The sequence below is a fragment of the Polypterus senegalus genome, chromosome 1 (genome assembly GCF_016835505.1).
Source record: "Polypterus senegalus isolate Bchr_013 chromosome 1, ASM1683550v1, whole genome shotgun sequence".
In the NCBI taxonomy this organism is placed as follows: domain Eukaryota; kingdom Metazoa; phylum Chordata; class Cladistia; order Polypteriformes; family Polypteridae; genus Polypterus; species Polypterus senegalus.
The window spans coordinates 124,049,158-124,062,309 of NC_053154.1; the positions used below are offsets into that span (position 1 = coordinate 124,049,158).

The following is a 13,152-nucleotide window of genomic DNA, read 5'->3' on the forward strand; positions in this document are numbered from 1 at the left end:
TCTCATTATTCATTTATTCATATATTTAGTCAAAGACAGTTAATTTCTGAATGATATACTTCATATGATTTACCCCTCATTAAGCTGGCAAAGATGATTAGCAAATTGTTGAAACTGTTAAAGAGTCAAAAGGTAAATGTAAGAAATTGAGAGCCTTCTGTATAACTGTGTGCAAATTGTTTTTTAATAGTGACCTTGTGACTCAAGGGTGAAAGAGATGTTTATCCATGTTTATATGCACCTAGTGCTGTCAAAGTTCTCTTATTTTATTTAGCAGTCAGCACATCACAATACAACCCAAATACCTGCATGAATAATTCAACACAGAGGTTAAGCTTCACTTGCCATATCCAGCCAAGGCAGAGTAACAAAAGTCTTAAAATCTTATACCTAACACAAAATAAATTTGTGTTCCCTAATTTTACTTCATTTATTTTGTCTTTTTTCTCTTTCTTCATCATGTAAAGCACTTTGAGCTACATTATTTGTATGAAAATGTTCTATATAAATAAATGTTGTTAATGTTGTTGACAATTACCACTGGCTTCATACCACAGTGTTAAGTATGCAGATGATACTTATGAGAAGAGGATTTAAATTGATGCCGATGTTGCAGCATACCTGCGGTGGGCTGGCACCCTGCCCAGGGTTTGTTTCCTGCCTTGTGCCCCATGTTGGCTGGGATTGGCTCCAGAAGACCCCCGTGACCCTGTAGTTAGGATATAGTGGGTTGCAGCATACGGTTCTGTGAGCCAAATGAGCAGTATAAGAAGCACCAATACTTAACTTGCATCTTGCCTGAAGAAGGGGCCTGAGTTTCCTCGAAAGCTTGCATATTGTAATCTTTTTAGTTAGCCAATAAACGGTGCCATTTTGCTTGACTTCTCACTACTTTCATAATGGCTAACACAGTACAACACCCTAGTACTCTAAAGTTCAATAAACCTAAAGAAATAATTTTTCAACTCCTTATGAAGAACAATGCTGGATATAATTTCTGAAAATCAATACTATAGCTATGTACAGTAGATATTAACAAAATGAGACATAAGAAGCAGAATTTGTTCAAAGGGAAAAACAGAATTTCTACTTGAATCTTGCTACATACAGTATTAAATGGAGATGTTTTATCCAAGTACCATTTACTTTTTCCTCACTTTCTGCATTATTAAGTAATACAGTAAAATGGTTTCTCTCATTCAAGAACAAATAACTCTGAATGAATCATAACGTTGACAAAATGATCATCAACTATCAATTCCTGTAAACTATGTGAATATTATACATGACAGTATCACTTTCGTACAGAAGGAGTCCATTTAAAATAATACTACACATCTACATCAAAAGGCCAGGGCAATGACACAGCTCTCTCTTGTTCTCTAGTTAAAGATACTAATGATACTAAATTGAATAAGAAGTATACAGATTGTTTTTTATTTGATACATTACAATAATACATGTATATTTTCTTTTTTTTATGTATAAATATAAAGTTTTATTGAGTATAGTGTTTAGAAAAATAAGTTCACAACATTTCAGAATACAAACAAAAAAAAACCCTATCATTTCACTCATAAAATCTATTACAGAACATAACAAACAAATCTGTAGGAAACGGATCTTTGGTTTAACAGTTGAGCATGTGAAACTTTGCCTGACATACTCATTGTACCATCACCAAATAGTGCAGCATGATACTTGTATATTTTCTAAACGTTTTAGGATCACTGCATTGTAGCAGGGCAGATGGCAACTCTGGATGGGCCATCTGTCCATTGTAAGGCAAACTCATACATACACACACATCCTTCTATATTTCAGCATTCTAAACTAGACTATGCTTCACATCCAATAATGTCACAATATCAGTTAAACTAATGTGATATAGGAGGAAATTTAAATACATGCAGAATGCCCACATCACAACAAGAAGAAAATGCAAACAGACACCACACATTCAGTGGTTGAGACAGGAATCGAAACAAGATCTTTAGAACTGTGAGACAACATTAACCTTTGTGCCAATGAGCTGCTGTTTCATAAGCAGTAATCTCTTTTGGAAGGTTGAAGATAGTTGTACAATTAATAAAATTTTCTGAGTTAAGATGTCTCATTTTCAAAACTGGTGTAACTACAGCCATTTTATGGAAACACATTAATAGTGTCTGTACAAAACAATCAACTCATGGAGTTAAACCAACAAGCAGAAAATCTACTGTAGCTTTATAAACAAACATGAGACAGAACATGAATTCAAAAGAGCAACAACGTCAAGAGTAGTTCACTGTAATAATGGAATTCCAAGTTGCCAAAAGAAAAAAAAATGGGTCAGGAAAATAATGCATATTTAATAAATTGATGAGATGCAAATTATAATTTTCAGATATATAAATATTGATCGTAAACATTTTGTAGCTTGTGTAACACAAATAACATATTACAAGATCAATGCCAGGTTGGGGGTGCCAGCTATGCATACCAAGTACAGAATATGGCCCATTTTGGTGACTTGGAAACCTTACAGTCTGGCTAAAATGAAAAGCATTCGAATTTGAAGTGTAAAAACCAGCTGGAAGTATTGCATTAAAGCCACCATGCATCAGTAATGAAGGCATGAAGTACAAGTGACAACAATCTCAAAAATATATTTACAGAGGCTTTTTTTTACAGGAAAGGTGATTAATCAGAAAAATCAGCACCATTGGAAGTCAATGCTCTTAAAAGCTCAAAAGGTATACACTTAATACAGGAGTAGACTTGACTTTGAGATAAGCAAAGTACTAATTAACAGATGCCTCGCTTATCACTTTTCCAGTACATGCAGTTGGCAGTCACACAAGCCTTACTTCCCTCAGCTAACTGCCCACTGTGTTTCAAAACTTTTATATGCAGTACATTTCTTGTAGTTACTGTAGCTCTTGGTCTTTTTTCCAGAGGATTTTTTAGGGACAGTGTATTATTGCGTTATTTGCCTCTAGCAACTTCTTGCCAGCTGGGCATTCCTTTAGAGTGTATAACATATTGCATCTAACAATTATTACGAACGTTTTGCATTTAAAACTAACATCAAAATTTTAACAGTGTGGGCAGCATGTGTTCCAAAAGAAGATTTTGAAGGATGGATCTTGGTGATTCCCAGGTTAACTGAGAGCTATCTGCTTTTCAAATTGATCAGTACTGAACATTCATATGGCATCTTCATCTCTAGAGTGTAGCATACATGCAAATATAAGGGACATTTCTTGCATCAGAGAGTACATTATTGTTTTCTTCAACTTAATAATAAGCCATGAAATCTATGGTAATTTTTGTTTTAGTTTTTTATGTAGTATATATAGCTTCTACTGATGATCCTTTATGCAGAATTCAAGAAAAATTTGATCTTCAGGGTTTATATAAAAAGGGTGATATTATTCTTGGAGGAATATTTGAAGTGAGTTTCAAAACAATTGTGCCAGATTTATCTTTTCGTTTTAAACCTGAAAAGTGGAATTGTGAGAGGTGAGTGGAATAGAATGAAAATGCAAGAATTTACTTTATACTTGAAACATGAGATATGCATGGGGTTTATCCACATAATGTGCATATTTACTTGTGAAACATATAGAAAGCAAAGTGTATTTTTAAGAATAATAAAATGTATCTATTGCAGCATTGATTATTTGTCATTAGTTAGAAATGCATTTATTAACTAGGCAGGATCTAATCAACTTAAACTATAAATTAGGATGTTGAAGGTTTATTCTTCAGGGTTGATTCATCAAGTGACAGAAGCTAGTCTTTCAAATGCGATGGCCGTTATCAGAACTAATTTGTCGGAGTATAAACGATTAAAACAGCAATTAAGTGACTGGTATGAGTAATCGCGTACATTGCGATTATTGCTGATATAGTAAAAGCGGCACTGTAACTTTAAAGTTATTTTTCAAAGAGAGAGTGAGATTAGGAAGCAGCATGCATTTATGGACTAACACTAAAACCTGCAGCAAAAAGAAGGCTTTTCTGAAAATATGAAGCTGCTTGGCAGGCCTTCAGTTTAGTTAATATCAAAAATTATGAAGTTACGAAGTTGAAGGCGCCTTTCTTTTTTAAAATATCGTGCTTTGAAACATTAAGTGTGAAATATAATTCTAACCATTACATACAAATATGCTGACTTACAAATAGTATATTTTAAGAATACTATAAAAAAAAACTAAAATGAATAAAAATATAATATAAAATATACAATAAACCTGTTGTTAATACGAAAGCTAATGAGCGCTCTAACTCAGTACTGACTCCATGTTAATAACTCTCCCAAACCATTTAGTAGTTTTAGCAAGGTCGTTCAAATGTTAAGTATTCCTAGTATCCAGTGCTAGTCCACATATCAATCAGTCTCGTATACTAAAAAAACGACGAGATAATATCAGGCAGGGTTGCGGGTGCGGGTAGCTGGAGCCTATCCCAGCAAGCAGAAACAGTCACAGCAGGACGCCGCGCCGGCCAATAGGGGGTCTGTACACACCCACTTGGTCATCGGGACAAGTTTATCCAGCTTCAACGACGTCTTTGGACTGTGGGGAGGAAACTGGAGCAGCCGAAACCAATTCGGCGAAGACAATCCGTGCCGTACAGGGTATTAATCGGTCCTTCCTAAAACCCATTTGCATCGACCCTCTCTCCATTTTGAAATTACTAATTAAACATTCCAACACATTTTTTGTATGGGTAATCGGAGCAGCCAATGAGGCAATTAGAATGCAATATAGATTCGATCTCTTGAAATCAAACAATACATTTTGCATATAGTGATTTTTATAGAACAATTGTTGATGTATGTTTTATAGATGGGACATTAGTAGTTTAGGGAACTTTCTTGTTTCACGCACCGAGTCAGGCGCAGAACGAAACAGCGCTTTAAACTGCTATACTTTAGACTAAAAATGTAATCAACATCTAGACGTGTTAAAATAATTCTCCACTGTCCTACGGGCATTATATTAAAATTAAATAAAATATTAAGGGCTGCGTTATGTTTGGTCAATAACGTTATTAGTTTTGGCTATGCAGTTCACATTAAATGCATTCACTGCCGTGAATCCTTTATCACACGGTCATTTTTATCATTCATTTAATCTGCCAAAGCCTTCAAGTGGAATCAGTAGTCACCCTTTGGCCCACGTCTGTTGGTGCGTTTGGCTGACCAGCCCTCCGGACTGGCATCCCGTCCTAGACCGTTAGTTAGGAGTATAAGCTTCGAGTTGTAGGACGATGAACTGAAATAAGTGAGTTCACAGAATAAATGAATATATATGTAACATCTGTTCAGAAGACTAGCGGTTTGTGATGACATTCTCTGTGAATAATGCAGAGAATAATGTTTTATTTTGCTATATTTAGTTTTAAGTTTTTAGAATTTTTAGAATTTTAATTCGTGTTACTGTAATTTAGTAAATGTGTTTCAAAGGCAAAACTATGCTGCAATACTTATGAATTCAAATGGCTTCATGACTGGAATTCTGATATGGAAGATCCAGTACTTTAAAATATATGATAAATCTTACCAAATTACTGTGTTGAAAAACGTTCCATGCTGTCTTATTGATTTTCCTTGCAGCTTGGATTTTTCTGTATTTCAGTGGGCATTGACAATGGCGTTTGCAATTGAGGAAATAAACAGAGACCCTACTATTCTTCCTAATATCACATTAGGATATAGGATCTTTGATAACTGCATGAGACTGCAAGTCGCTTTACGGGCAGCAACTACCCTCATTACTGGCATGGATGAGGTCTTAACGGTGTCTGACTGTAACGGACCTCCGCCTGTTGTTGCCGTTATTGGTGATCCTCTGTCCTCACATTCTATCGCCATATCAAGAATACTGGGGCTGTTTCGTTTGCCTATGGTAATGTATAACTTCCATACTGTGTTTAGATGTGTTTTCACGTTTTCCTTACAATGGCTTGCAAGTTTTAGAGTCTTCGAACACTCATTTAAAGCAGATTTACAAAATATCTCCCTGGCATGCCGTCTGTTATAATATCAATAACGCAGGAACAAACTAATTATTGTTCTTAAAGCAGCTTATTATTGCATACAGTGCAGGATAATTTCAATATTCTTTAAAAAAAGTACACAATTTTCTGGATTTAGTAAAACTTAAAAATATAAAATATATAAAAGAAATAAAGAGTAGTAAGCAGTTACAGTTAGACCTAATGAAGAAACAAAACACTGTAAGTGACATAACATTTTATACCCAAGTAAGAGCAAAACAGAATTACGATGGCCAACTTTGGGCGCAAAGCAGAAACCAACGATGGAATGGGACCTACTCACACACCCACATAGGGCCCATTTAGACCTGCCAACTAACTTAAAACATGCATATCTGCACCCACAGTACTGGGAGAAAATTCCAAGAGATACAGCAAAAACATACAGACTTCACACAGACAAGAGTGAGGTGCAGGATTCAGTTCTAGTATGCTGTGATTTGTGAAGTTAGAGAGAGTTAGAAGTGCTAAATCCTGGGCCACTGCAGCCTCACCCTGTACGTGACCCAAATGTTTAGTTTTTTTGTTAAATCATTTCTTTGGATTATGTAACTAATATTACTAAATGACCAAGATTACCTTCTACCTTCTAATTTGTTTAGATTCTAATACAGATCAATATGTAAGAATATTTGTTCAAGCTGTTCTACAAAACCATACCATTATAAACATTACTAGCTTAAGTCTTTTATGCTCCTCTCCATCCATGACAAGGGATACTAGTATTTTGTTACCTTGTTTTTAAAAAAAGTATCCACACATGCAAATCCATGTATCCATTTATGTTTGTTTCTAAACCTATATTGTCCATGATGTGTGGGGAGGGAAGGTGTGAATTCTAAATAGATAGAAATTGACCAGTTCTTCATACTTCAAAGGCTAAATGCTTTTTGTGTAAGTAATTTTATCGTAACCTAATAGTCGTCATTAAAAAATGAAGGTAAATTCTCTTTCTTTCTTTTTCTTTCTTTCTTTCTTTCTTTCTTTCTTTCTTTCTTTCTTTCTTTCTTTCTTTCTTTCTTTCTTTCTATTAATAAATATGTTTTGTGTCTTCTTTAGGTCAGCTACTATGCCACATGTTCCTGCTTAAGCAATAAACTGCAATATCCATCATTTTTCAGAACTGTACCCAGTGATGCCTTTCAGGTCCAAGCTATGGTTCAAATTATCAAACATTACGGCTGGTCCTGGGTAGGCATTATTGCAACTAATGATGACTATGGACAGTATGCTGCAAAAAGCTTCCAAGAAGAAATGAACAAGTTTGGATGTGTGGCTTTCATTGAAAATCTTCCTATTGTTAGTGAAGGAGCAAAAATCCTTCAGATTGTTAATACCATCAAACACTCAACAGCAAAAGTAATTGTTTTATTCTCAACAACAGTTGAAGCAACTCCCTTGGTGAAAGAAATTATTGGACAAAACATTACTGGTAGGCAGTGGATTGCAAGTGAAGCTTGGAGCACCTCCCCAGTTTTAGCGAGAGAAGAATATTTTAGTTCATTTGGTGGAACATTAGGCATTGCCGTTCGCAAAGGCAATATTCCAGGATTGAAAAACTTTTTGCTTCAGGTTACCCCTCACCCTGTTTCTAGACAAAATTTAGCAACCAAATTTTGGGAAAGAATGTTTGATTGCAAATTCAATGACAACACAAGCATGGAAGATACTTCTGCTTTATTTGATGTCAAGTATTGCACAGGATCTGAAGACATTAGAAACAAGGAGACAGCTTATACAGATGTGTCAGACTCAAGGGCATCTTATAATATTTACAAAGGTGTTTATGCATTGGCACACTCCCTTAACAAGTTAGCTTCTTGTGAAAATGGAAAAGGGCCATTTGAAAATAACAGCTGTGCCAGCATTACTAATGTACAGCCTTGGCAGGTAAGAAAGACATATGTTCAATAACTTTTTTTCTTCCATTTATAAAATCAGGATAGAATACTATTCATACTCCACCTAAGTTTACCCTGATACTGTATAGATCTCACACATCCACTACCTCATAATTACAGAGGGATTACTGTATAAGTAAATGTTTGTTATTTTTCCTAAAATTGCTTACATGCTTATGCCATAATTAATGATCCACATGACCAAAAATAGGATAACTAGATAGCCATTTACTAACTTAAAGCTTAAATGCCCTATATTAACAAAACATTTTTTTGTTTACAAGCTGATGCACTACCTGAAAAGCATTAATTTCACTACACATTTAGGAGAACGAGTGGCTTTTGATGAAAATGGAGATGCACTCGCAATTTATGATATTGTGAACTGGCAGCAAGGCAGTGGTGGAAAGGCAGAAATTAAATCAGTTGGTGTTTATGACAAAGCAGCCATCACAGGAAAAGAGCTTGTGCTTAATGAAGGAGCTATATTTTGGAACTTTCCTTCTGGCACAGTAAGTTACTTATAAAAAAAGTAATTTCCTACTCTATTTTTGTTCAAATATCAAATTTTCATTAATATAGTCAAGATTAACAGGAATAACAGGAGAAAATTACATTCATAAGTAAATATATTTTTAAAAGATTCTTACTAAAAATACTTATGTAGAAAATACAGGTAATGGAAGATTAGTTGGGCGGCCCAGTGGTAGCACTGCTGCCTCGCAGTTAGGAGACCCTGGTTCGCTTCCCGGGTCCTCCCTGCGTGGAGTTTGCATGTTCTCCCCATGTCTGCGTGGGTTCCCTCCGGGCGCTCCAGTTTCCTCCCACAGTCCAGAGACATGCTGGTTAGGTGGATTGGCGATTCTAAATTGGCCCTAGTTTGTGTGTGTCCTATGGTGGGTTGGCACCCTGCCCAGGATTGGTTCCTGCCCTGTGTTGGGTGGGATTGGCTCCAGCAGACCCCCTTCATCCTGTGTTTGGATTCAGCGGGTTGGAAAATTGATGGAAGATTAGTCTTTTCAAGATTATGTGCAGAGTTGCTTTAGATTGTTGTTTGATCCGCATAGGTCTTGCTAGTTTCTTTGGGTTCTTCTTGGTTTTGTTGTTCCCATCTGTACTCTCCTTGCTCTTTCTCTCTCCTGCTCTGCTCTTCCTTTTTTTTGTGCTTCATCCCAAACTTAAAGGCCTCACATTATGTTGAATTAACAATAATTACAAGAATAATCAGTAAGTGTTGGCCTTTCTCATGCTGGTTGGTCATTCTGATCTAATTACCTCAGGACTAATAAATTACAAAACACATCTGTAACTATCTGGCTCTTTTTTTAAGATTCTAAAATAAAGATATAAAAGATACAAGGTTCAAGTCAGTAAAAATGCACAGTTTGAAATCAACCCATAGCAGTCATTTAAAAAGACACACAAGACATCCACAAAAGATGTAGAACCCTGAGTTTAAACATTTAAGGAGGCTCTGTTGACGTAAAGAAAAAGGTCCACATTTTCTCAATGCTGTCCGTTTACTGAGGTGTCCAAATTGCTGGCCAGTTAATCAGCATTAGCTCACACAATTCAAAATAGGTATTGTATTTGCAGTCCAAGTTCTTATTTTATATGTTGTTTAATTCATAGTTGAGTATTGTGAGTTTTTTATTTTTTATGTGAAATATTTCTATAGAAATACAGGAAGGAAGAATGAAAGTGCATTTGATTTCACTGACAAACTGCAGTTTGCCATTCCACCACTTTATACTGTTGTAACAAAGGCTCTATATAGGCGTCTGACCCGACACAGATGGACACGGGGACACGTATAAAAATAAACAAACTTTCATTTTTCTTCACCCTTGGGCACACGTCTTTCCCGTGACCCACAGGCAACACACAGTCCCAAACAGCAATCACAACACAAAACACTCTCTTTCTGCTATTCCACCACTCCTTCCCAAGCTTCATCTCTTTCCTCCCAACTCTGGCTCCTCGAGTGGTGGTGGCTGGGCCCTTTTATAGCCCACCCGGAAGCGTTCCAGGTGATTGACCACCTGGTCCTAATTGCACTTCCGGGTGGAGCTGAAGACTCGTCCAGCCAGGCTGTTGGAAGCAGACAGCCACAGGCCCCCCACACCAGCGGCCACCCTGGGCCCCAACCAAGCTGTGGAGGACTCTATCTCCCATGGAGCCCAGCAGGTGGTTGGGAATCACCGTCGGCCAGGGAGGCTGCCACCAAGCGTCCCGGGGGAGATATTGGACTGCCCATGGTGGCTCCCCTGGAATATAAGCAGCAGAAGTGTCCCTGCTGGGCATGTGACCCGGCTGTCCTTCACACTGTATATATTAGACTAAAATAACATACCTTGATGTCACAGAAGTTCCAGGATCCTTTGTAACACTGTTAATGAGTAGTTAACTCTCTACCACTGAAAACAGAGTAATAAATTCTAAGTGCCATAAACTAGGTAAAATAAGAATAATCATCCGTCCAACAGCATGTCATCATTCTCCTACTCCAACCTCATTTTTGTTAATTTATTAATTACCCATTACTTTTTGTTGCTACTGGGCCCTGACATTTTCTCATATGATGTCTACATTGGGTTTTTAATTATATTTGTGCCTGCTCTCTGATATTGCTTTCTTTATGAGGTTCCAGAATCTGTATGCAGCAATAGCTGTCCGCCTGGTACCAGGAAGGCTAACAAGAAAGGGGAGCCTGTGTGCTGTTTTGATTGTATTCTATGTACAGATGGTGAAATTAGCACAGATGTAGGTAAGTGTTAAAGATAGAAGTAATTTAAACAGAATTATGCTACTTTTAAGTATTCCTTAAAAATAAAAAACAACATCAAAATGATTCTTTTTTCATTAGAGTACTATTAGGCCAGTTCCTGTCATGGGAACAATGCTCCCTGAATTGGAATTTGCCTCTCTTACGAATCTGTACTTGATAAACAGGGTAACAAAATTCTTGTGTGGAAACCTGTTACATATTTTTCAAAACAGAAAAGTGTGAAGGGCTGATTAAATGATTATTTCATGCAGTAATGTCTACTTTAAAACCAAATTTAATGAGAAAACAATATCACCATCCAATAGAAGTTCACAATAGGCACACCATATTAACATTGTTGATCAATCATTTAATTATTAATTTTTTTTAAACATGTTAATAAGTTGTAATTGAGACTTTTCTTCTGTTGTAGATTCCCCAGAATGCTTTAAGTGCCATCCAGATTTTTGGTCAAATCCTGAAAGGAACAGATGTGTCATGAAACAAATTGAATTTCTTTCTTATGAGGAGACTATGGGAATCATTCTGGCAGCTTCAGCGATATTTGGAAGTTGCCTATCATTTGGAGTACAAATTGTTTTTGTTTATAATCGACACACTCCAGTAGTTAAAGCCAATAATTCTGAACTGAGTTTTCTCTTACTGGTATCACTAAGCCTATGCTTTCTGTGTTCACTCTGCTTTATTGGTCAGCCGTCACAGCTCAACTGTTTGCTGAGGCATATCATTTTTGGAATCAGTTTTGTTCTGTGCATTTCATGTATTCTTGTTAAAACTGTGGTTGTGATAATGGCATTTAAAGCCACACTACCTGGTAATAACATGATGAAATGGTTTGGCGTTGCTCAACAAAGATTCACTGTTTTTCTTTTTACTGTTATACAATCCATAATATGCATAATCTGGCTTATAACAGCTCCACCTGCTCCCAGTAAAAACACCAAGTATCAAAATGCTAAAATTATACTTGAGTGTGACATTGGGTCAGTAGCTGGCTTCAGCTTTTTACTGGGCTACATTGGCCTCCTCTCACTCGTTTGTTTTGTCTTAGCGTTTCTTGCAAGAAATCTTCCTGATACCTTTAATGAAGCTAAATTCATAACTTTCAGCATGCTGATTTTTTGTGCTGTTTGGTTAAGTTTTATTCCTGCTTATATTAGTTCTCCAGGAAAATATACAGTGGCTGTGGAAATATTTGCAATATTAGCTTCAAGTTTTGGCTTACTTATGGCAATATTTGCTCCAAAATGTTATATTATTCTGTTGAAACCAGAGAAAAACACAAAAAAAGTTCTTATGGGCAGATCTGATAAAAGCTAAATCAGGTGACATAATTTAGGACATTTTAAATGTTTAATGAGGAAAGCACATGAAGAATAAGTTATTTTTAGCATTAATATTACAATATATCACTCTTCTGTACATTCTGAGGCAAATCTCTAGTTGTCCTTTAAATAGTTATTACTTAACAATGTTACTATGCATAGATTAAATACAATTATTTAATAAGGTAATTTTGTGGAGCAGTTGTATCATTTTCTTATAAACATATTTCAAAGAAATGTTCATTCTCATTCAGTTTTTATTGTATTATATCTCATTAACACATTACTCCCTTTTACAATGTAATTAATTTGATATACAATTTAATACCTGAATTACTGAACACGTGCAACTTTGTAAAACTCCAGTAAGTGTCATCATTACATCATGCTAAACACATTTTCAATTTAATTCCATTTGTTTTGCAAGGAATATAGTTTTTTGAAGCCTTTTTCACTTGGAAATTGCAACTATTTATCATGTCATCTTTATTATTGGTCTCCATTTATTAGTTGTGTTTTTTGTAATATCAATAAATCTTTAATTACTGTTATTAATAAAATGATATGCCATTTAGGACAAATCTTTCTGTTTTCTATTTTCTATACTGAAATACTTTTTGTAATAAAATACATTCTATACTGAAACTCTTAAACAATATACTGAAATGTATACACTGTTTACTAAAACATATACACTGCTGTATATGTTCTGATTTATAAACACACACATATTATACTGTTTACTAAAATGCATAAAATCTGTAATGTTGTGTATATCATTTATTCTAAAACACTCAAGCACATGGACTACATCCTGAAACAGATATAGTCGAAAGTGAAAGGCATGCAATCCACAAAAAAAAATGTAGTCATTCTACATTGGAGCATATATTATTTGTATTGAATGCAAGCAGACTGCTATTACATTAATCATATTTGTTTTAAGGAAATTAATAAGTGGTTTCTGCATTATGCGCAATACTGAAGGTACAGGCTCTGTCCCACCTTGCTCGAGACCTTCTTTAGAAAGAAAAAATCTAATTCAATTAAGCATTTTTGAAAATGGTATTAAATGGGGGAAAAAAGAAAC

At 35.6% G+C, this 13,152-nt stretch overlaps 1 protein-coding gene across 1 annotated transcript; it reads left to right on the forward strand.

The window, feature by feature from the left end:
- Nucleotides 1-5,624: 5,624 nt before the first annotated feature.
- Nucleotides 5,625-12,057, forward strand: LOC120531762 (extracellular calcium-sensing receptor-like). The gene is made up of 5 exons (XM_039757471.1): nt 5,625-5,897; nt 7,108-7,938; nt 8,234-8,461; nt 10,593-10,716; nt 11,150-12,057. The coding sequence occupies exons 1-5, from the start codon at nt 5,640-5,642 to the stop codon at nt 12,055-12,057; spliced, it is 2,349 nt and encodes a 782-aa protein (XP_039613405.1). The 5' UTR covers nt 5,625-5,639.
- Nucleotides 12,058-13,152: the final 1,095 nt, after the last annotated feature.

Excerpts from the sequence above, each read along its gene's own strand:
- LOC120531762 (XM_039757471.1), top strand. The coding sequence starts at position 5,640 with ATGGCGTTTGCAATTGAGGAAATAAACAGAGACCCTACTATTCTTCCT. Across the intron at positions 5,898-7,107 it reads GGCTGTTTCGTTTGCCTATG|GTCAGCTACTATGCCACATG; the intron begins GTAATGTATAAC and ends TGTCTTCTTTAG. Across the intron at positions 8,462-10,592 it reads GGAACTTTCCTTCTGGCACA|GTTCCAGAATCTGTATGCAG; the intron begins GTAAGTTACTTA and ends TTTCTTTATGAG.